Here is a 24,713-nt window from a genome sequence, read left to right as displayed (position 1 = left end):
CGAGAGCTTCTTCCAATGACTTCAACAGGAGCAGACCTTCCTCTTCCTCTCCCCGCCTCCCCGCCTCCCCCCTCCCCAGTGACAAGTGCTACAGGTTAAAAAGATGGGCTACATATTAAATATAGGGCATTACCTTCAAGTAGGGCTGGTATATTACACAAATAACCACATTATTTGGTATCACTAGCTTTTTTTTTTTTAATGTCCATTGTAAGACACCATTAAAAAACCCAACAACTTTAACCTTCTTTATCTACAAAGATCTCCATTCTCATCTCCTTAGTCGTTTGTTGTTATTTTACCCTGCACATACAAGTATTAGAAGCATTATTAAGAATCGGATCCTTCAACACATTTAAGAATTATATTATTATAACAAATAAGACCAAAAATTAGATTTTATAGTTAAATATTCTGTGAGCCAGACAAAGGGGTTTTACTGTACAAGCGATTGTGCATTTTTTTAAAAAAGCAAATTATAGTGCAAAGCAAAAAACGTTGGCCTGTCTTGTGACCATTTGCATACAACAGAGGTGCATATATTTACACCTTCACATGACAATATGTCATAAAAAATAACATCGTTGCCATTCTTTTTATTATTATTTTTTTTTTTTTAAATTCACTACAAACAGTCTTAAATTAACCTAGTACTACGAATGCCTTGTTTCCTTTGTGCTTTCCATCAGTGGCGCGGTCGGATGACAAACGTAAATGCATCAGAACACAGGCTGCCGTGGTCCAGTCTGTACAGCTGGCAAGCACCGGCGAGGTGCTCGCTGTCGCTCAGGCAAGGGAAGGTTGCAGTTTTGCTGGGGTGGGGCTCTTTTTTTTTTTTTTTTTTTTTTTTTTTGGTTGTTGTTTTTTAATGATGTAAAAGGGTTGTTCTTCTTGTTGCTTATTGAACTCGTGAGTGGTCATCGCAGCTTTCCAACGACGCCCGGACGGCTTGCTCCAGTCTTGACGTGGTAGTGCAATCACAGCGCTCTGTACCTCAACCGAGGGCTGACAAGCTGCCAACTGAGATTTGGTGATAGGCGGCGCGGCTGTAATGGTGTAACTTAGACAGGGGGGCCGGGAGGGCAGCTGGTGGGGTTTCAACTTCCTTATGCTCATGAAAAAATAGAAAAAAGGCTTGGTTACTGGTGACACTGGGGGCTGGGGACTGTCTGCAGCCCCTTGCTGCAGGGTAGGCTCTGGAGGGCAGTTACATGCTCCCTGAGGACCTGCCCACGCACCCTCAGCCCTGCCAGCACGAGGAATCCCGAATCCAGCCTGAACTCCCACGCCAGCAGAAAGCCCAGCCGGCTTGCAGGAGGTGACGCAGCCCTGTGGCGTGCGGCAGCGCCAGGCCCTTAGCCGGGCCTTGGGGGAGCCCCTGCCGCCCCTCCGGCTGCCCGTGACCTCCCCTCACGGCGCCAGTCGGGTGGCGATCGCCTTGGTATCGGCTATGAGGGTGCGTGGTGCCCAGGAGATCTGGTTCCTGCGAATGCCGCCTGATGCAGCCAGCTACCAACGGGCCTTTAGTGGCCCTTCTTCAGCTTAGTCATCTACAGCAAGACACCCGTGCTCTGGGTCGCTTGGGGGGGAAAGGCACGGAGGGTGAGGGGATGGGAAAGGCTAGATAACGTTGCTTCACGAGATTCCCACCACCAAGGGACTGAGTAGAAATGGCTCCTTTCTCCAAATCTCAGTTAGAGCTTTCAGCACGAACTGACAAGTGTAAAAGTCGTTTCTTAACAAAAAAAAGTCATCGCGTGTCAATGCGCTCTGGGTAAAACCATGGGAAAGAATCATGACAGAAATATGACGCTTTGCCACCAGCTGCATGTGCTGCCACTCAGAGAGGGTGAAAGGAAGACCCAGAGACCGGTGGCAGGGTCGTGCCAAAGGCTCCCGAGTCCCTTTCGCAGCGAACGTGCTTGGAAGTGCATCTCATCCATCTTGGGTTGTCCTGAAGGCCGCCTTCACTTCAGCCACCATCACTGAGATTTGCTAAGAGGAGCGAAGAATCGAATGGTGAGGTCAGGACAAAAGAGCAAACAAAACAAAACACGTCTCGTAAAAAGTACATCTCATATGTAAACATACAGGAAAGGGGGGGGGGCTGTCAGGCACGGGATCAACCACGTTACTGTTTGAGAGATGACGACAACGACAAAAATGAACAATACACCCTCTGTCGTCAACAAGGAATAATAACAATCACATCACAGCTCGTGTTCACGTGGCTGATGCCGGCCAACCCGCGGGGAGCGCGCAGCCCCCGCGCGAGCCCCAGTCCCCGCCGTTGTGCTGTAAACCAGACTCTCACATGCCGTGCGCGGCTCTGGCGTCGTCCCGGAGCTCTTTGGTGGTCAGGGGCCCTACGCTGGCGGGGAGGGAATAAAGGAGACAATATGGGTTTTTTTTCTTTTTTTTTTTTTCCTTTTTTTTTTTTTTCAGTTCAGTCCTGCTGCATTGGCAGGGAGATGGCTTGGACAACTCCCTGGTCTCTTCTCTTCTCTGAAACACTTTGCAGAAGAAGGGTGAGCTTTTCGTAACTTTTGAATGCTTTGTGTGGGGCAGAGGTGCGAGTGAGATGACTGAGAAGTGTTCTGCAAGAAACAAACATCTGATTCCACACGTCCTTTTTTTCTTTTTTTCCCCCTATGTACAGTCCACATACTTAAAACATACGAAAGGAACCACATCAAGCGACAAATTCAAGGCTCGTGGATGTTGATCTTGAAATGTAACGTATGTCCCGGTCCATCTTCGCTTGATGTTTGCCCATGCTTGCATGTAGAGGATCCTGGTTTGCTTTTGGTTTGGGAGACTTGGGTTTACCTTTTCCCTAGGCATCATTTGGCTGCATTCACTACCAAAGGGAGTAACATAACGGTGGCTAATTAAGTTAAAGCTATCAGTGCCCAGCTGAGTTCCTCCTAGTAGGGTCTCCAGACCGACTCATCCATCCTCCCAGTAGTCGTCATGGTCGTTGGTGAGTTACTGTGGCTCCCGTCCGCATCCACCCCGTCATTCTGATTGCCCAGGTTGGGATTCATTAAGTTGTTCCCCGCTGAGGCACTTGTACAAGAAGAGAGCATCCGGGTGGGCGAGCGCTCGCCGCCCGCCACCATGGAGAACTGGTAGGAGCCCGAAGATGTGCCGTAGTACAAATGGTAGGGAGAGGGGTTGGCCTGGAAGGGTCCACTTTGGTTTTGCGTGGAGCCGGGGTAGGGGGGTGGCAGGTAAGTGTGGTGGAAGCGCGTTGTGGTGGGCATGCTGGTCATGCTGATGCCCCCGATGCCCGTGGCGGAGGGTGTCGCGGTGTAAGGGAAGGCAGCGGACATGGCGCCGGGGTAATGCATCCGCGGGTCGGAGAACCTGGTCTCGGTGAGAGCCGGCAGCGTCGGGAAGGAGCGATCGAACTGCCGGGGGTCAGAGAAGGGGCTCAGATCTGACGTGCCTGTTGGGGTGGAGGAAGAAAGCGGGTGGTTAGAGCACTACCCTTGAGACTTGTAGAGTTTATCCTATAGCCTGGGCCATCCCCTGCCCAAGGAATTAAAGTCAGAGGGAAAAGTATCTCTTGGATCTGCCGGGGAAGAGAGCTGAGGAACCTAAATACAAAAGCCCTAAACCCATTTGTTTAAGTTGTTCCCATTTCCTGTTCTAAAACTTGTTGTTTCCTATCCAAGAAGGGACACGACTACGCTGACTTCTCTAGGGGTCTATTCATCTCCGGCAGATTAAAAAAACACACCCCATAAACACAGAAAAAAAATGTTTAGCCATTACATCAGCTGTGTAGTAAATAAATGGATGCAGGCCCCAGACGGCCAGTCCCTGAGATAGTCGGTGGTGTATATACACACACACGGAGACAGGGAGGAAAAGCTGGAGTCCAGACCAGCCTGCTAAGCCTTCTTGTGGGTGGCCTGTTCGTGCTGATACCATCAGGGGATGGAGCTGATAAACACACAGCTGAATACTCCCAAGCTAGGAGCCACAATATCCCTCTGCTTGATTTCTCTGTGTATTTTTCTCCTTCCAAGAGGATAAAGAGAGTGAGAAATTCAGGCTTTCTTCTGCTGGGGGAAGGGAGGTTTGGGTTAGCATGGTAGGGACATTACCCAGCTCCCTCGGATGCTGGAGCCCCCCATGTCTTTCCTTGGGGGGGGGGGGTGTCTAAACCTGAAGGGTGTTGCTTGTAACTGGCGTGGGATCTCTGCCTGGTGCTGCCAGGTCCTGTCCTCCTGCCCAGGCTGGCGATGGGAATCCACACCAGCAGATCCTTTGAGGACCTCAAGGCTTTCCGTGGTGCTCTCAGCTGTCCCGAGGCTGGTGCCACCTCCTTACAGAGCCCAGCACACCTCTGGCCTTGGCGCATCTGAGACAGAGGGAAACGAGTTTTGCTCTCCAAGGAGAGAGGTGAAACGTCTGCCCTCGAGACCTCAGCGGCCCACGCCAAGCTCTGGCACCGGTTATGCAGGACAGCACGGCCAGAAATGCTGCAACTGCACCTTTCTCAGCTCTCTTGAGGTGAAAATCTCTAGAAAGAGCAGTCCTAGCCCAAAGCGCTTGGCTGGTGCCCCGAGCTCAAAGCCTCGGACAGCTGGAGGTGGCTCTTCTTCCTTTTGGCTTACTCCCAAGACCCCTATTTTTCCCTTGTGAAAAGCAGGGACACCTTTCTGCTTCAGTAGTGGGATGCCATCGGGCCTCAGTGACTTTTTTTGGTCACATCAGCTGGACTTTGAATCAATTCAGAGCAAGACAATGAGTGAGATGAGTATGACAAGCATGCCTGCTGGTTTTAGATATGCATATACATACAGACACACGCATTCATACGACTGTACATTCGCTATGCATGCATAGGGATGTGTGTTTTATATACATTTATTATGAGGAATGATTTTTAACTTCTCAGGGCTCGTGTTCCAGGCCCTGCAGCATTTCCCCAGGAAAAAAATACTTGAGCTAATCCCTTCCAGCTAACTAGTGGCAAAGGCATGCTCTGGAGGAGCAGATAGGGAGGGGATTTGATCCGAACCCTCTTTCTCATCCCAGGTGAGTCCTTCAGCCACCAGCCGCTGGAAGGAGAAGGGGAGGGGATGTTCCTCCCTCCCCTCCAGCCGTTTTGCGGGTGATCGGCAGCGCCTGCCTTCCCACGCAGGCTCCACGGAGGAGAAAGGCGGGGGAGCACCTGGTTTGTGAACGTGGCTGCGGCTTTGGTGCGAGATAAGAGAGGAGCAGCTCAAAGCTGTCACGAACCGCGCCGCTCTGCACACACCCGGGGCTGGATGCAGCCGAGCCGAGCGTGGAAGCGGCTGCCTGGCCGCAGGGCCGCCGTCCCTCTCGCATGCTGTGTGGAGGGGTAGTGTGCTTGGGCTGGCTAGAAAAGCACAACGCTGCGAAAAATGCTCTCAACTGACCAAGCCAACCTGATTTCACATCTCAGCCTGCCAGCGGGACGCTCTGCCCCATCATCAAAGCCACGCTACTGCAAAAGCAGCACCAAAAGTGCTGTCAGGCCCTGTGAGCTGAGGTTTGGAGACCAGCTCTGCAAGAAGCAGCTTGACCAGAGCCTGTAGCTTTGGCAATCCAGTAGCATAAGGTAGGACCATGGGACACAAATCCTGGCTGAAGTTGGGAGAGAAAAAGTGCTATTTTCTGAATGCTTCCTCCTTGCACACAGGTAGCCCAGCCACTGCAGCCCAAGTAGCTGGACCGTTTTGCCACACACTGAGAGAAAGCAGTCTTGAAACCCCCTCCCAGCCCCCAGAAAACCCAGACTGCTGCTCGCTACCTTCCCGAAAGCAGATGACCATCGCCAGCAATCAGACTGCACGCCTTCATTAGCTTTCACATGCCCATAAATAATATTCCATAAAATGCAAATCGAAATAAAACCTCAGCGCTCAGGGCACATTTCCCTTTTCCTCTATAACACACTCAAAGGGTTGTGTTTTTTTTTTAGAGGCTACGTTTTATTGGCCCAAACTTGCAACGTTTGGCAATGGGTCCTTGCTACTAATTTACACCCAAGTGTGTAAGAGTGTTAATTACAGGCTGTGCTCGTGGTGAGCAAAGCACAGAGATACTGTCGGGTCTAGAGACACTCCAGCGAAACACCGGTGGGCAGCAGGCGAGCTCTCTGGGTGACAGGCTTTGAACCCCCCCAGTCTGTGACAGACAGCACTCCACAGCGCTCGGCCTTTATAAATCGGAGTGTGTTGGGGTTCAAATCCCTTAGAAACCAAATCCCAAGCCCCGGCCACTGAAATCCACGGCTCCACAGAGCGAGTGGGGCATCCAAGCGACTCACTTTCATCTTCGCCGGGTTTAAAGTCTGGCCCAGAATAAAGCTCTGGCTTTCCCCCACCAGTCTGAGGCTAAAAAAAATAACCCCAAACAACCCCAAAACCCCAAAACCACTTATCTATTTTCTCTCTGTGTTATCGGCCTTCCCAGGCTGTGGCAAACAGACACGAGGCTGTTGGGCTGTATAATGTCGCGCTCTGTTTCCCCGCGGCCCCCAGCAGCCCCCGGGGAGGCAAAGCCCCTCCATCCCCGCTCCCCGCCGTGATACCCGGGCAGGAGAGCAGCCCTGCCCGCAGCGGGCAGAGCCAAGGCGTAAGAACCGCCTGGCGGAGAGCGGTTCCCCTCGCGGGGCCTCCTCGTTAACCACCGCCATGTTGTCCGCGGCCTGGCCCGCCGCGGGGCTCGGCGGCGACCCCGGCTCCCCGCAGGGCCCAGGGCGGCGGAGCAGCGTGGGGAGGCGGCCGCGCCGCGGTTCCCCGCCCGCCTGCTGAGGGGAAGCCCCGGCCGGGACCCTTCCCGCCGCCAGCAGGGGGCAACGGCCGCCGGGCCCGCGGCGGGAGGCGGCCGCTAGAGGGAGCCGCGGCCGCGCCGGCCTCGCTGCCGCCCGCGCTCGGCGGGGGGAGCCGCCGGGAGGGGACCGGCACCCGGCGCGGCGGGAGCGGGCCCGGGCTGGCGGGGAGCCGTGCGCCGTCCCAGCGCCCTCACGGCGGGGTCCCTCCTCCTCCTCAGCGCCACCACGTCACGGCTGCCCCTCCATCTGAGCCTCCTCGCCTCAGGGCTGCCCATCCACCCCGACTCCTTCACCTCAGCGCTGCCCCTCCATCTCGGCTCCTTCACCTCAGCGCTGCCCCTTCACCCTGGCTCCTTCACCTCAGCGCTGCCCATCCACCCCGACTACTTCACCTCAGCGCTGCCTCTCCATCTCGGCTCCTTGACCTCAGCGCTGCCCCTTCACCCTGTCTCCTTCACCTCAGGGCAGCCCCACTGTCTCGTCCCTCGCCTTAGGGCTTCCCCTCCATCCCTTCTGCTTCATCTCATGGCTGCCCCTCCATCTCGGCTCCGTTGCCTCAGGGCTGCCCTTCCACCTCATGGAGCCATGAGGGTCAGAGCCACACAGCCCCATGCCCACTCGCCCTGGCCCTCCTGCCCTACATCCGAGGAGATCCCCGCTGAAACAGCTCCCGCAAGGTCCAAATAAAACATGGCCATTAATACCCTCCATAACCACCTAACTCAGCAGCAAAGCAACCGTCCGTCATGCTCAGCCAGCCATCAAACAGCAACCTGGAGCAAGCAACGTGCTAAGCAAATCCCAGGAAAACTGGAGCGAGTGAAGTTGTACCCTCGGGCCCTGCTCTCCCTTGGAACTCACAACCAACAACGGGCTTTAAAAATCACATCTCACTGTCCCCTTCTCCGGCGCAGGCAGAGCCCAGAGCATCTCACACACACATCTGCTCGGTAGTGCTGCCTCGGAGGATTTACTACAGTTTGCCTCGCTTACTCGCCGTCCAGCCCCCATTTGCTTTTTTGGACCCTGGCAATCTGAGCTTGAGTATTTCAGTTGTCCAGTTGCCAATCAAAATATTTGAAGGAAATGTTTATTTTCTTCTCGAAATCACACCAGCTGCTGCACTAACTGAATAAGCCCATTTAGCTGTAAGAATTTAACCATTGTAAGAGTGAATTGAGTCCCCCAACTACTCCAAAATCTGACCCAATCTATCAGCGGAAATGTCAATGTTTTGGATGGGAGTTTGGGGAAGTGTGGAATGTGTATTAAATAAAAGCCATGTAAAGGTCAAAGCCCTGATTAGTAATGCCACTGTCTCCTCGTTAGGGCTGTGCTGCCCAGGGGACCACGGAGGCCAGGACACACCCCGTTATTTAATTGTGCAGCTGCAATTTGCACCTTTTGAGGACCCCCAAGTCCCCCCGCACGTGGAGCAGGATAGAAACAGGCTTTCAAAGCTGCTCAGCCCCTTTCCAGATAAAACAACCGCGCTCAAGTGACACAGCAGCTTTCTTTTCGCCTCGGAGACAATATGGGTCTTTTCTTGGGTGGATAGCAAGGAGATAAATGCAAAGAGCTGCCTCTGACAGGAGCTAAACCTCAGCTGGTTTGTGGCAGAGCCAGGCAGGGCGGCGAGGGCTGGTCGTGAGCACAGAGGTGGGGAGGCTGGTTTGTGAGGCTGGCGACCACAGAGGTTTCTTTGGGTGTGTTCAGCCGCCTCCCTTAAGACCATGTCGGGTTTGGGAGCTGCCTTGGATGGACCGAAACTGGTCCCTGTGCCCTTGCTGGGTGAGGACTGGTGGATCTGCTCCGAGTTCCCTGGAAGCTGTTGCGGAGCTGAGGCAATGGACCCTGCAAGAGGTTTTAGAGACTAACGACACTGGCATGCATCCACCCCAGCAAAGCAGTGGGGGCTTCCACTGCCTCCTAACCCAGAAAAATATCTGTTCTGCCTGGAGAGGGGAAAGGGAAGCAAAAAGCAACATCAAGACCTCTTTAGTGCTGCTTTGAGAGACAACTAAACATCAAGGTCACCCAGGGCATGTGTGCGGAGCAGAGTGCTGGGGCTCGATGTGCAGCGGTAGGAGGAGATCATCAGATCATCTGCAGTGACATATGGAACCGGAGCAGTTCCACAGCACCCAAGATGTCACACTCTGGTCCCCATTTTAGAGATGTGGGGAACGTGCAGTGGCTTATTGAATAAAGTCAGCAGTAAACCTAAGCATGTGTGTATATTGCACAACACACACAATACTCATAGTGTGTGGTACACACAGAGAGAATAAAGGAAATTTAAAGGGAACTTGATAGTGTGGCACTCTCCAAGTGTACAGAATATATAAATATCTTCAGCCTGGCCGTATATCACCGTTTTATTCATATGCATATATGTGCCTTGCAAAATTGTCATGAAAAATATAGCCCGGGGGAAAAAAAACAACCCTCCTTTCCTGTCTTATGCCATGATGATTGATGACAATGTAAACACTAATGATACTTTATGGTTGTGTATATAATATGCATGCATGTGTGAGAAGGAGCGGGGACAGAAATTCTCTCCCTGTATATAATTTTGGCTATTTTTTTCTCTACTAGTTTCTGTGATGCTTAGACCTCCAAGTCGTCTTTCAGCATTTTTCTGACCTCTCTTCCTCTCTGCTTCCTTCCCCTGATCATAATGGCTCCATCTGGGAGCGTGGAGCGGCAGGTGGCCAAAGATGGAGAGAATCTGCTCTGTACGGGAAGGTGCGCGAGATGCATTTGATCTCTGAAGATCCAGCTCATCTCTAGAGAAGGCGCCGCTCTCCTCCCCACCCACGCATACAGGCACGCTCTCACGCCTCTGTCACATATGTTAACAAGTTCATTTGTTTCCAAGCCAGAGCCAACTAAAAAAGAAAACGGCCTCTTCCTCCCACCGCATGAAAAATAGAGCAAAATTTATTTTGGGGGAGGAGGGGAGGTGTTGAAAAAAAATGAGGGTGTGATCAGCATCCGTTGTTACACGCCCATGGAGCAATTGTTCTGTATCTGATACAACCAGCTCACGAACTAGGTGCAAGTACTTCCTCTGCAGAGTTTGAAAAAAAAAAAAAAAAACCCAAACCAACCCCCAAACCAAAACACACCACCACACAGGTCGCTTATCACAGCATCGCCAGGCACCACCTCAAGATTGCCAAGCACGTTTGCTGCTCAGTTTTCTAATTCTCTTCAAATACCCTGTGCTGCCGTGCAGACACACACTTCGCCCCCAAACCTACCCCAGTGAGCATCGCAAACCTTAACTCCACTCTCCTGGGTCCTCTCCCAGCACTTTCAGTCAGACCCCAAATATGCTGGGCAACAGCCTTCTGGTCAACACAGGCGGGCAGGGCAGTGAGGCAGGGAAATTCCCAGGTATTCCCAGCTCAGGGAATCATGCACTGCATCTCAGCCTCCTCTGCAAACTCTTCAAGGTCTGTTGGGATGCTCCCAGCCATTCGTTGGACCCATCCCACCCTGCTTCTAACATCCAGTCTGGGTTTATTTGGGGCCAGCTCAGCCCCATCTCCTGTGCCAGCACTGTCCTTCATAGCTTACATTAGGCTCCTCTCCCTCCCTGATGTTTACCCCCTGGATGTATTTATACAGAGCAATCAGCTCCGCTCCCAGCCTGCTTTTTCCTAGACTAAACAAGCCAGGCTCTCCCAGCTTCCTCTCCCGCAACAGCCTCTCTCTTCCCCTCACCATCACCAGAGCTCTCCTCTGCCCGCATCCCCCTGCCCACCCCGCGCTGCAACAGCCTCAATTCCCCGCCACGACGTCCCGCAAAGCTAATGAACGAGCTAACGGTGCTAATTGCGGCGGGTGGGTGGGCTGAACGGGAAATGCTCCCGTGACGGCAGGCGCTCCCTCTGGCCTGCCTGCGCTTTGCTCTTTACCTGTATTCAAAGGGCATTAAAAAAAAAAAAATTAACAAGCCCTGACTACATAAAAGGAAGTTGCTGAATTTACAACCCAGCCTGCAGCTAGACCACCTTGCCTGCCGAGCAGGTTTGGACCAGGCCAAGTCTGCCATGGGAAACCCACTGCAGAGCGGCAAGCCGATAGGGGAGGCTGATGGGGTGAGAGGAGAGAGGGCTCCAGCCCTGCTCTGCCACTCCTGGGCTGCACCGCAGCCGAGCAGCCCGGCAAGGCGAGCAGTGCCCTCCTGCAGCAGGACCCCCGCCGGCATTCTGAATCTGGCGGCGTGGATTCCGGCACATTCGAAAATCCCACGTCAAAGGCAGGACGGCAATCCCGGAGCCTGAGGCAAATTCAGCTGGGCTCGCTGCAAGCTCGCCTGCTATTTTGCTCGCCTGCTATTTCGTAGGAGCTGCAGCACTTCGGCACCCTCAGCTGTGGCTGGGAGATGGAGGCGGCTGCACGTCAGCGGCAAAAGCAGCGGTCGCGGGTGCTTTGACACTCTCTCGGGGGGTGCTCCAGTCCAGCGCTGGCCTGTGGTTTGTCTTTGACAGTTACATGCCAAATTCATCTAAGGGACATCCACTGTGCAGCGGGCAAATGTAATTGAGAGGAGCAGAAAAGCAGTTTAAAGATAGGCACAGAAGCCTGCGGAGCCTGAAAGCAGGCAGGAAACCCATCTTAAGCGTGTTGCTTCCTTTGAGGCTGAAGCTGAATCCCACAATATGTTTTCTTCCCACTAATGCTTGCCTAGCTTCCTTTGGAAACAATTTAGTCTCTGCCCATGGTAGAATGTTTTTATCCATTAAGAAACGGATATTTTAAAGAAACCATAAGTCGATCTGGACAGGGATTAGGAAGCAGCAATTCAGTGTATTTGCTGGGCCCATAATTCAGGACTTAACCTCAGAGCAGCCACGTTGCATTTCGGAAACAATAGGGCACTCGTTGCCTATGCCAAGAGGCTTCTTAAAAGTAACGTAATACTTTAAAAATGTATATTTAAAAAGTAAAAGAGAGAGAGAGAGAGATATTTTACTTTAAATGCACACGGTGAAGCATTCTGCTGATGACTGGCCTAGGTTAAAAACATTGCGCTGGCTTTAAGTAATGGATTGGAAATCAAGCTGAGCCGTTTCCAGATCAGGAGATTGGAAAGCTCTTCACCAGCAAAGACAATGTCTCCCAAACCGTTCAGCAGACCCTAAGGCTAGGAGAGGCAGGATGGAGTTTGCAAAAGGATCCAGCGTTTACTGTTCTCCCTGTGAAGCCGAGGGAATTTGGTTTCACAGGAGCAATATGAAGAGTGTGCGAGGGGATGTTAAGTGCATTAATCAAAACAGCTTGCTCTGTTACTGAGTAGATCAAATTTAAAATCACTTTGCAATTGTCCTCGTGTACGTAAGGCCTCTACATGTTGCCGGACAATGCACACAATTGCTTTTGAGTGGTTGAAGATGTTTCCACCACAAGGCTAGAACACAGGAGCCGGCTGTGTGGGCGGTCCTCCTCTGTTGCAATGGGAATAAAATGGTTCAGCACGAACCACTGCTGAAACACGGGCAAAGCATCGTGTGGAGAATTGGGGGTTGCTGGGACCATCATGGGTCTCCCCGCGAGGACGTGTGTCTGTCACCATCCCACTTCCCCAGAGCAAGGGGGCCCCGAGAAGCAGCCAAAGGCGGGCAGGAGCAAGTTCCTTTAACATCTTGCTTCACTTCTGAGAGCTACTTGATTTTTTTCAAGCTAGTAGACAAAACTCAAATGAAGCAAGCACGCAAGGCTCTGGCTTCGCGTGCCCCGTAATAAGGAACCATTTCAAGCCATCCTAATGACAGCTTGGTGTCTTGCTGCGGAGACGGGAGAGCCGGGATTTCAAAACCTCAGATTTTCCAGACCTCACTGGAGAAGTATGGGGCCAAATCCTCAACAGAGGCAAACGGCTTCCATGCCGAAGCCAGGGAAGCAGTGCTGGCTGCTGCAAGATGAGGGTCTGCCTGTCCTACCTGCCCGGCTACCGGGCCAGATCCTCATCACAGCTACACCGGGGTGAACCCAGAATTACCCTATTTTCCCCGCCAAAGCCGTATGAGTGGGAACGAAATCTGATGTGTGGAGGAGTGCAAATGTCCGTCGCGTTTGCAGACAGGCATGGGAAGGGATTGATTCTCTGCCCGTCTGCACGGGGTAAGGCAAGACTGAAGCCGCTGAAATACACTGACACTGGGCAGTGGGAAACCAGCGCGAGAGCAGGATCTGACCCGCTCGGCCACGGCGCTGAGCGCGCTCTCCTCCCATGTTTCCTGGCATGCCCTTCAGAAACGATCGGTTTTCTCTTACCGGGAGGTTTTTGGTTTGAGACCATTTAACCTCAGGATGATCGTTTTACAGGGGGACTATTTATAACCTCCAGGGGCTGCTTTACTGAAAGTCTTCTGCAAATGGCTGAGGGCCAGACTCTTCTCCCATTTACACCAGTGTCCTTGCTGTGATCTCCACTGCGGCCACAGCCTTCGCTCCCAGGCAGGAAAGATTAGACTGGGCCGTCTCCAAAGGACCCCAATTCCTCCCAAAGATAAACGCTGTCTCCTACGCGTCTGTCTGCCCCAAAGCCCCCACCCCACGTGCTGCGTTCAGGGATCTGAGGCGCCTGAATCCCTCCTCCATGGCCGAGGCTGTTTCTGAGCATCTCAGCTCCCCAGCCTGGTTTTGCCAGAAGTGGATTAGGAAGCGCTCGCGCAAACTGCTCGGTCAGCAGAACCGGGAGGCCAACCACCTCCGGCACACGAGCGGAGGGCTGCCGGGCGTAGGTGATCGCGGAGGGAAAACCTGCCTCTCCACCTCTCGCTGGCCCCCTTTCAATCCCTGCGCAGGGATGCGAGGATGCTAAAATCATTAAGGTTGGGAAGTATCCAGGTAAAGGATAGCAGGGGCTGGATGAACTCCAGCCTGCCCCGTTCATCCCGCCTAACCGATATCTCATTATGCTTTTTTGCTAATCGGCTTCTCGTGTGTGTCACCTAAGAACGTGCCAAGTCATGAGAATTACAGGCCTGTTAACTCCTGTGTTGTTCTTGGCACGGGCCAGGCTCCACTTGCTTGGGCAAAAATTATGATCTTTGTGAATAAACCATGTGTGTGTGAGAGAAAGAGGTTTTGGGGTTTTTTTTATTATTATTATTATGATTGGTTATAGTCAGCGTTGTGTCAAAAGGACAGGGCTGAGATTAAAATTACTGAGCTGATTCTGCTCCCAGTTACGCTGGTAAGAACCCACAGTAATTTTAAGACAGTTCCTCCAACTTGAGAACAAGGGAGCCAAGAGCAGAGCGTGCACAAACTGCCTTTTGCAGCATTCCTGGTACTTTGGATTCACTCCGCGGGAACGATTTTAGATGGCTAATTTTGTGTGTCTCCACTCCTGCTGTCACTTGACATTTGGGAATTTGGCACGGGCGGTAGCTTGTGGCCAGTTTCATTTTTTTCTTCTTGAATTTGTGTCATCACCTGATTCTTTGCTCCAAACGACGCTCTTTGGGTTTCTGGCACTACAGGGGACTGTGCTAATTTAAAATACGCATCTTTTTTTCTTCCCCCAGGAACCTCTTTCTTTATTACACAGCCAGTGGGATGAGCCTATATAACTCTTTCTCTCTCTCCCTCTCGCTTTTTTAAACAATAAACAAATGATAATCCTACACAAAATGAGTCCTTCTCATAAACCATGCTAATATCAATGAAAATTCCAAGCATAAAGATTTGCATTTCAATGAGAAATAAATTAAATTTTCAGTGTAATTTTGGGTTGGGAGGAGCAGGGCAGCTTTTGCAGTTCAGGTAACATTTTCAAACATGTTTTTGCACCTGAGACACCCTCTTTGCCAATGACACTGAGGTTTTCAAACATCTACGTCACTTCTGAAAATGCAACACAAAGGCTTTCGGAACTCTTCGTATGAAACCCTCCAAGAAGAACCACTTTTACCCAAAACTCAAAATACAAACAGCTTAAATACTGTCCCTTAAATCCCCATTAGTGTTTCTGCTGATTTTCAAAGGAAAACACTACCGAGATGAAAAATGCCTGGAACAGGAGCACGTCTCATGTGCGGACAGGAGAACCATCTCTCTTAATACATCCTGGTGGCCCCTGGCTGTGCTGGGAAGCGCAGAAAGCCGGGAGCAGCAAGGCAGCTGGGTGTTTTCAAACGCAACGCTTAGTTTGGGGCTGAAATTCAGGTGCACGGGAATTAGCAGACTGACCTCTCTCGGTTAACTCTGGTGGCAACTCCTACCTCCTTCCTGGCAACAAGCTATGATGCAGATTCCTGGGGAATGCCCGAGGGCTCAGCTATGCTGATGGCAAATATGGGAAGAGCAAAGCCTCTGTGTGTGTGTGTGTGTGTGTGCGTGCACGCGTGCGCCCATGCAGGTGTGCATATGTGTGAGGAATTATGCTGGAGCTGGGTGATGGATCACCAGACTTGGCATAAACACAATGCAACAAGAAACCATTTGGATTAGCATGTAAAGTATAATACACCCTTTCCAGCTGATGCTTAACCATCTACGCGGGTGCCTTCATGTCAAAGAAGCTACTGTGTTCAAAAGATGTTGCTCTGATCTCCCTCGCGTTCCTGCTGAAACTGCTCAGTTTTTCCTAAGATCCCATATCTAATGGGGCACAGAGCGAAATCGCGTGGGTTTATGATTCAGCAGCCATTTGCTGATTTAAAGGGTGCAAAAAGGCTTCCGGGGTCAAGAAACCCAACCAAACCCCTCCCTGGCTTATCCCCCCAGCAATGCTCCTTACCCAGGGGAGAGCTGGACTCCAGCCCTAAAATACCATCCGGAGGGAAGCTTGCTCGGCCGGGACGGCTCCGCTCCCTGCCCGGCACTGTCGGGAGTACGAGGGTTTGGGGTGCGACGCCAGGCTGGGGCCCCCAGCCAGTTACCTTGTATTGGAGTTTGAGCCTGGGACCCAAAGTGGCTCGGGGTGCTGAGGGATCCGCGGGGGTTGGGTGTTGTCGGGGTGACTCTCATGGACTGGCGCAGCCGTTCCAGCTCCCCGTAGCGGTCGGTGAAGGGTTTGGCTTGGTCTTCTAGCTTTTGTCTGTGCCCTGGAACATGATAAGAGAATCTGGTATCTAATCAGTTACCCTTTGGCTAGAGCACCCTGCTTACGCACAGAGTCGGCGCAGCCTCCGTCTTCGCAGCTTGCTATTATTTGCACGGGGGTAACTCGTGGCAGCCCCGGTGGACGTTGGTTAGCCGGGGAGCTTTGCATCGCATACGCACACGGGAAGACCTCAGGGTTCAGACACACAAAGCCTGCTGAAGAAGGGACACAGACTGACCCACGCAGGAGGCCCCAGGTCATCCGGTAAGTCAGCATCCGAGCAAGGGGCAGGATGCAGGTGCTGGGGTCACAGTGCCGCGTATCGTGCCCGAGCAACCAGCCTACACCAGCCCTCACTCTCTCCAAACGAGGAGCAGAGACGCGCGCAAGGCAGGAGAAACCCCATCTCCTGGCAGGGTGGCTGGGGAACCAGCAAAGGAAAAGTTGAATTTTATGTGTTTTTCTACAGCGTTTGCTCAGTGCACAGAGAACAAGCTCTTGTCTTACTCCAGCCCCCTCCCCAGCTCTGCCCACCCAACGGGGTCAGAGCCAAGCAGGGCTGGAGAAGCCGCAGGAGGAGGGATGGGGGGCAGCCTGCCCTGGTACCACACCTTGGCCATCTCACTTTGCTTCTTTAAACTGTTCCTCTTTTCCTACCCATAAAATGGGGAGACTACTCGCCTACCTCCCCCAGGCAGGGCAGCAACTAATGAGCATTTGTAAAGCACTCCCAGATCCTTAGGTAGCAGCTGCTGGCACAGGGCAATAATTATTAAATTTATGCTAATTGTCCCGAGGCAAGAGGCACATGAAATACACTTGATACATAACTTTCGCATTTTACTATATTAATCATCACCGAACGGCTTCACTCTCTCTGGGCCGGATTCCAGTCTCAGTTACACCCGCACAAAGCTGGAGGGACTCCAGAGAAGCCGGAGCTGCTTCAGTTTTACATCAGCGCCAGGTTTGGACCTTGATTTCTCCTTGCTCTTTACCTGCCGCAGCCAGACGGCTGTGCAACACCTCCAGCTCTTTGCACCTGCCATGAAAGGACCTTCCTAAGGTGGCGAACGCCTTATCCCAGCGTAATTTAGAGCAGAGCTCGGGGGCACTGGAGGTGTGCAGGCACGCCAGGGAGATAGCAGAGGAGCTGGGAAGAAACCCTTCTGCAGCTTTTCTGAGAGCAGGGCCTGATCAGACCCGGCCCTACAGCCCAACATCCACCAAGTCAAGCTCAGTTCTCGGTGGCTTTTAAGAAGAAAAGCAGCGCATTTAAAAGGTGAAAAACGCAGCCACCTCTTGCTTGCACCACCCTTCCCTTCCCCCTTCACATCTGTGTAGTGAGAGCTCGGTGTCAATTTATAGCAAAGTCACAGGAAGTCCCCAGACTTCCCCCTCTTTAAATCTGATGTCTGATATCTTCTGATCTCACATTTGCTTGGCTTGTTGTGCTCAGGCTGCACTTGCCGGGCTGTCTGCGGAGATGCTGGATGGCTCGGACAAGAGGAGAGACCATCGACTCCGGAGGGGATTTCATGCTCCCAGCTGAGCTCCCTGCCACTGTGGTGCTCCATGGGTATCCCAACAGAAAACCACCCCCAGCCACAGTTTTTGAGGGACCTCAACCCTCCACTGGGAGCTGTATATCCAGGTGAGCCCCACCATCTCCCCCAGACTCTATAATCCCCAGGCTCCCGGATATGTAAAAGTCCAAACCCAATGAAAATGTGCTGATGCCAGAGAGCAAAACTTGGTAAGGACCAACTCCCAGCAGAAAGGAAAACCCAGCAGTATTTTGAGAATGTATTTTCCCTGCTGGGTGAAGTAAACGAGGGAAACCTCAAATCAACTCCATAAACGATCTCTGTGGGTCCCTAGACCTCGGGTCCAGCTGTGTTATCTGAGGGCCTTCGGAGATGTAAGTGGCATCAGTCACATGGTATTTGTGCTTTCCCCAAGGGGCAAAGTGTGTGCAGTGAGGTGTCTTGTTTTTGGCCACATTTTATTATTTCAGTATACATTTGAGCACAGAAGAAGAAAAATAGCTTGACGTTTTTCCTTTAACCAGTTTTCTCAGGCAGAGCTTAGCAGAGAAGCCAAAAGGACTTCAAAGACCAAGTTCCACAGAAATTTAATGGAAATTAAATTCTCTGCCTCTATCTCAGCTGAAACCCTATCCTGCGGTAGTATCTGGCATGTGATGGAGAAAATCCTGAAAAATAAATCAAGTGATCTCTATGCTGATAATGTTTTTAAAGATTATTCAGCCATACGACTTAACCGAGGGCTTCATGTGGCTGCATCATGCTGCGCTGTGGTTGCTCCGGTCCCCATGCTGTCTGAACGCGGGCACAGCCCCGCAGGGTTTTTAAGCCTCAAGTAAATAGCAGTGCTATTTACTTACATCCTCAAAAAGGGCTGGTTTGCGGGGAGACCCAGCAATTACCAGCAAAAACCCCAAAAACCTAAAACTATCCTGATAAAAAAGAAAGTAGAAAACTTGATGCAAATATAAGTCAAGGCAAACACAGGAGCTCATTTAGGAGTGAAAGCTCAGAGGAGAGCTGTGGCAGGATCAGGATCCTTCCCAGCTCTCCTAGACTCTCTATGGTTTTCATCCCACCCCATCTCCATCGATGGGACCTGGCAGCGCTAAATCACATGAAACAAGGCAGCGAACGAGTTAAAAACCACCAGCTTGGACTGCCAACCCTCTTTGGTACAGGCTGTCTCCCCAGGACTTCCTGCCTCTTGTCACTTAGAGCTAGGGACGTCAGACTTTGTCACGCAAGAGAGAATCGCTATTAATGGGTTTCTTTCATCAGAACAACCTGAGCTTTTTAATTTCTGCAGCGGTTGGCTTCATTAAAAGCCCTTCCCCGTCTACCCACAGCTGTCACAGAGAGGAAACCAATGCCGTCAAGTGAACAATAGCTCATACCTTAGAGAAGAGGAAGGTGGTTTCTAGCTTAACCCAAGGACTGACTCAAAGCCTCCCGAAGCCAGTGGGCGGAGTTTTCAATCGACTTCAAACAGCTCCAGACCTCATCCCCAGAAATCTGTCTGAGAAGTCTTAATCACCCCAACCTGCGAATTTTGGGGGACGAAACCTGCTGTGGGGTTGGAGATTTTGCACTGCATTTCCAGCTGTGCTAGCACTGGCTTGCAGGTCAATATTTATGGAAACGACAGCCCTTAGTACTATAAAATGATGGCAGCTACTGACCTTAGGCACTGCTTGTCAACACTGCAAGGGTTTTAACGCTGGCTCGGGTTTCCGAATCGGTTAACTCTGATATTGAACACGACATGATGTAAACATTGACAGATCACCTACGATCCTGATGTAATAACAAGATCTGTATCAGCATATCAAACAAACGTTCCCATTGAACACTTCCCAGCTGCAAGAGCCGATGTGAATTTGACACTTTGGGCCAGTAATAAGAAGCATACTGGAAGTTTTGGGTGTTTCCTTGGAATGCAGACAGCGAAACAGTGTGCCTGAGCTCAGGCCCTCAAAGCTATGATTTAAAGACATGCTTTCTCCATTAAAACATTTCAAAGACCAAACAGGCCCCACTCTTCCTTCTAGAAGTGTGCAACCTGATGTGGCTTCCAAAGTTGGGACCTGGATGGGGTTTCCAGGCAGTGGGGGGGGGGTATCCTTGGTGTTCACCAAAAGCAGCTTATTTCCCCAAATTACTGAAGTGAAGAGTATAAAGCTGATCAAAGGTAGAAAGGGACTCCAGGAACTTCATGGCTTGAGTGATACCAAAATCTCAGAGCTGGTCAATTTTATTTGAAAAAACACTCTCTGGGGTGCCTGGGGGTCCCAGTCCCCTGATTTACGTGTGTTTAGATATAGATGGGGTTGCAGTCGGGAGAGACAAGGAGCTGCACAGCCTGCTCTCCAACCTCAGTGGGTTTGGATTTGGGTGTCACGTTTGTCCCTGTACCCCACCATAGCCCCGTGCTACCAGAGGACGGGAGAGCAGATGGTGGGAAGTGGCTTGGCCTTCCCCAGGCGTCTTGCTGCGAAATGCTGGCGGCAAGCTGGAGCGAAGGAAACGCGGAGCGTTTCGGCTCGGAGAAGATGTTCATTAACGCACACATTTGCAGATCATTTCCTTAGCTCCACTGACGAGACAAGAACCAGGAGACAGTAGCATGGGCTGGGGCAGCAGCTCGAGCTGAGCCATTAGTGGCTGCAGAGGCCCCCACTTGTCCACCTTCAAAGCAAGGCTCCAAGCATCCCACCATCCTCCACCCAAGGCTCTGCTCAAATATTAACAGCCAAACTCCACGGCTTCGGCAAGAAGGAGCTCACCAGGAGCAGCCCGTGCAGCCATGATGCACACAACCCAATGGCTTAGTCTCTACATGTCCACGAGAATGGACCACAAGAAAGCAATCAGCAGTGGATAGAACTCTGTCTCGATGCACAAAACACATTTCAAATCCCTCTTGTAGCCCTCAAAATAGGTACTTCAGAGAGACACGCCAATCCTCTACAGAGGGTTGAATTTTTTCCCAGTCTGAGTCTCGGCTAGACTATCAAGTCCCAGCATGTGCTCCAGAAACAGGCCACATGTGAAACTCCTGTGTTATGGGAACAGCAGGCCTGTCCCTTACAGCAGATGTTGGGGTGGTTTCATCTTTGCACACCTCTAACACAAGACGTGAACATCCCTCAGGTTTTCCCTGGAAACCCACCTCCAGCTCAAGACTCACCATGGGCAATTCCCAGCCAAGAAGAATTTGGTGGAACCCCACGGCCGGCGAAAGAGGGAGGGGAGGACAGCGTGGAGTTGGGAACCAGGCGGCCCACAGCGCCTGCAGCTGGAAGGGACCTGAACATGACATCTCCATGGAGGATAATGGAGATCTCCACCGAGCAGCAACAGCCGACAAGTGCCAACACTACTTCAGCCCACTTCTAAAAGTTGAAGCCCAGAAGTTCGCAGGAGGAAAATGTTAGAAGGAACCGTCTCTTCTGCTGCCGAACAAAGTCAAGCACAGATAACTCATTATTCACATGTTTGAAGTTGGCCTGCTTACGCCATTTGGAAAGAGAATCAGTCACGGCGAGGCTTTGCTTTGGTTTCCTCTGGCTTTCGTGAGACACTACCGCTACTGTCTTTCTCCAGCTCGGAGAGAAAGGGGAGTGTGTCGCAATGCGCCTCGGCTCGCACGTCCTGGCAGAGGATTTACACCGACTTGAACAACGAAAGGAAAATAATATTTAAGGGGGTGGGGGAGAGAATTAAAAAAAAAAAAATAAAGGCTGCTAATTTATAAAGCTTTTTTAGCTGGTGGTGGTCTGAGATGAATTGGCTGCCTCTAAAAGGATGAAAATAAATATCCCTCTTTTTGAAGGAAATAGGCTGGCTCCCAGCCAGCTGGCAGGAAGCACAGAGATATGTTGCATTTACAGTAGGTTTTTTACTGTCTGAAGCTCCAGCAGCGGGAGAGATGTTCATTCTAGGCAGCCTGGTATTGATTAGCTGGCTTTGCAAGGCCCTAATCTCCTCTCACTTACGGGTTAGTCCCTTGACTTTGCCTCTGCCTCTCTCCCTGCCCACCCTGCGATGGGAGGCCTTGCAAGCGGGGCAGCTTCTGATAAATCCCGTTGTGGCCTTTTATTGCGCTGGGAGACCCTAAAACTAAGCTCTCTGGAAGGAAAACAAAACAGCGCTTTAATTTGTGTATTTAAACAGAAATCTAGGGTGGCATTGCCAAAAGTTCCTGGGATGCGAGTGCTGTGGCCCGTGTTCAAATCAAAAGGAACATCACACCCAAATCGCCATACGACTTCAGCACAAATCCCTGAAGGACGCAGGCTCCCCATTCCCAGGGTTTCAGCAGGGAGATTGAGTCTTTCTGGATTTGCAAAGATATTTAAAGCATTCCACAGCACAGGGAAAGCTAGGGGCATTCTCAGCAACAGACTGGGTAAAATTCATCAGGTTTAAGCATGTAGCCCACTCGTGCCTTGCTGAAAATCCCAGCAAGTGCTTTCCTGCATCTTTCCATCCTTAAAGACCTCTGAAAATCTGATTCTGAGACTGCGGAGTGAATTAGGTGGCTTTTAAAAGTTTCGATTCGCAGATCTGAAAATTTCATCCCACGTCTCACAAACTAGAAGATCAGCACACATCTGTGGGAAATACAGCAACTTTCATAACAGGGTGCAAAAACCACCAGCCTCACTGAGTTCTCTGCAGTTGCTCCCATTTCCAGGAAGGCAAAATTCATTTATGGGCTGTGATCCAGTTCTCATGGAATTAGGCAAAACCCCTGATTCAAAGATTTCAAAGCTGGGTGCTTGGGAGAAAGCAGACAGATCTCAAGTACATCCAGCTGGTATTGCCTCAGTCATGTCTGAGATCAGATTTTCAGCTGCATATATTAGCTGTCACTACGTAGATCAGTGGAGTGATGCCAATTTACAGTGAGTTAATGCCTGCTATCTAACAACTTGAAATGGGACCTGCGTGGTACCAGTATAGCTGGTTTTTCCCAGTTAATAACCTGTTCCATTAGGGCAAGCACATCAAATTCCTTTGGGTGACACTGGTTAAGGATACTCTGCCCAGGATGGGGAGGACCATCTGCTGGGTTCAGACCTGCGCAAGGAATGTGCCGCGGTACAGCTAATGGATGCGAGATGTATCTGATGCTGCGGGGCCGCGCAGCAGCCAACTGGATATGGCAGCGTCTTGCCAGCTGGTCCTGTGCTCTCGGTAACACAGCGCAACCCAGATCAGACCCAAATTTTCCCAAGGTTTGAGGATGCTGAGCTCTGGGTTTCCCCTTTGCCCTAGGACAGAGCTGGAGCCGAGCCCTGACATTTAAATGCTAATATCCCCTGATCCCAGGATTGAGCTCCAAGCTCCATCTCCAGAGATTGGCTGGTATGTCGGATAATTACCGCTCCTGCCGAGCTTTGCCAGCAGACACAACGCAACGCTACGAGCAGGAGCCCCAGAGCAACGCTACCTGCACAGCACCCTTAATCCTCTCTGCAACGCTGCTCCTCCGAAGCCAAAAAAGCAGAGCTGTGCACGGGCTAACCGTGGGCAGGGGGACTGTGCTGGGCTCCGTGGCTGCGGGCAGCACAGGGACGCCGAGCCGCTGCCGCACGTGGTTTCGGGATGTGCTTGGCTGGGAACCTCTGTGCAGGGAGGCACAGCAGCACAGGGCTCGGCTGCTCAGCGCCTTCCCACTGCTGTCGTCCTCAGGGCAAGCGCTTGGAGGCTGAGATGGGCACCAGCGATGCTTTCTGCTTGCTGGGTCCCTCTTCTTCCTCCCCTCTCCCACTACAGTGCATAAATTCACTGGAAAGGGCAAGATAAAATAATGCAAAATCATGTCTAAGCACCTTCCGCTGCAGGATATGATTTATCTCTGGCTGATTGCAGAACAGGTGACTGGTCTCCGGCAGCGGAAGAGAAGGGTCTTAGGAACTAAATTTCATCTCACTCTGAGTCAAATCCTCTTCCTCCCTCCGCCACATCATTAAAGTGATTGGTTGCACTGATAAGCCCTTTCGAGAGGGAGAAACGAGACATGTCCTGCTCTGACATCTGATGTGATCTTGTGGTTTTATTTGATAGTTCTGGTCCTTTAGCTGTTGTCTTCCCTGAAATGAAACTTGCCTTTTAGCACTGACTATTTCTTTTCTTTTTTTTTTTTTTTCCACTTTTCCAATCTGTGACCCTTCGCACCATCCTCCTGAGCTTACAAATCCTGCCCGAGGGCAGTGGGGCCACGTTGTGTTAATAATCCTGCAACATGCAGTCCCACCTACAGCACGATAAATCCTCACGAATGACAGCCTCCATGTATGTGCAAACGCTCCCACATCATCTGCTGACCACCGGGTTATTAGATCTGTTTTACAAACGGGTAAACTGAGGCACAGGGCAAAACACTGCCCCTTTGCAAAGGAGTGAAGCTTACCAACATCCTTGCTGCAACGCTCACAAATACTCCTTTTTAGTGATGATGTGTCCCGTCACCTGCCATCCAGCCCGGCCCGCTCATCCCTTCACACAGCTCCTTTTGGGCCGTGCCACTGGACCCAGCAGCAAATTCTTTTGCTGTTTGTTCGTACGACTGGCACAAGTCACCCCTGTGCCTGGCACCGAAACATCACCAACATCCTTCTGGAAGAAGCCTTCAATGAAACTTCATTCTCCAAACATCCCCCATCCACTACAGGATCCTTTTGCCCCCTGTCTAATCTCTTCCAAATACACTATCAATATACTTCTCCCATTCTGATTTATTTTCAAAGCCAGAGCAGGAATGCCTCTTCCACCTCAGCTGAGAATTGTGCCCTGGGGTTTTCCCGAAGTTTTCAAAGCAGGAGGCATTACAACCAATTTGATCAAAGATTTCTCTGTACTATGCAAGCAAAAAATAAATTTCCCTGTTCTGATGCCCAATACTGCTTTGCTTAGAAACTACTGGTCATTTTTCAGTGAAATAATTTTGAAGTTGTTATGTGCCAGGTGATTATAAAAGGAGAGGTGGAATTTACTATATGCAGCAAATAAAATAATTAGAGGAATGAATTTACTGGAGCCCATATAATTTTCGTTGCTCTATTAATACTTCTTTTGAGGCTGGGATTACACCCTCGAGCTGTAGCACCAAGGACCCAGACGATACAAACCCATTGCTTTGAGCACAGTCAGGCAACCTCTGTCCCCCCTCAGCTCTCCCCAGGGAACGCTCTGCAAGCCCCCGGCACCCAGATGTCCCTGCTGAGGGGCGAGAAGGTCCCACGTGGGGCTGGGGGTCTTGCACGGCCCA

At 51.3% G+C, this 24,713-nt stretch overlaps 1 protein-coding gene across 1 annotated transcript in view; it reads right to left on the bottom strand.

The window, feature by feature from the left end:
• Positions 1–2,927: 2,927 nt before the first annotated feature.
• Positions 2,928–24,713, bottom strand: part of RUNX3 (RUNX family transcription factor 3) — a 37,867-nt gene continuing 16,081 nt past the window's right edge. The window contains exons 4-5 of the mRNA XM_086479470.1: positions 15,724–15,888; positions 2,928–3,451 (exon numbers count right to left, since the gene is read on the bottom strand). Coding sequence (XP_086335596.1) covers positions 2,928–3,451; positions 15,724–15,888 — 689 coding nt within the window. The remainder of the gene's footprint in view (positions 3,452–15,723; positions 15,889–24,713) is intronic.

The sequence above is a fragment of the Leptosomus discolor genome, chromosome Z, assembly GCF_034619465.1.
Source record: "Leptosomus discolor isolate bLepDis1 chromosome Z, bLepDis1.hap2, whole genome shotgun sequence".
NCBI classification, from domain to species: domain Eukaryota; kingdom Metazoa; phylum Chordata; class Aves; order Leptosomiformes; family Leptosomidae; genus Leptosomus; species Leptosomus discolor.
Note: the sequence above shows the minus strand (reverse complement) of the source record. Positions and strands in the feature narration are given on the sequence as shown.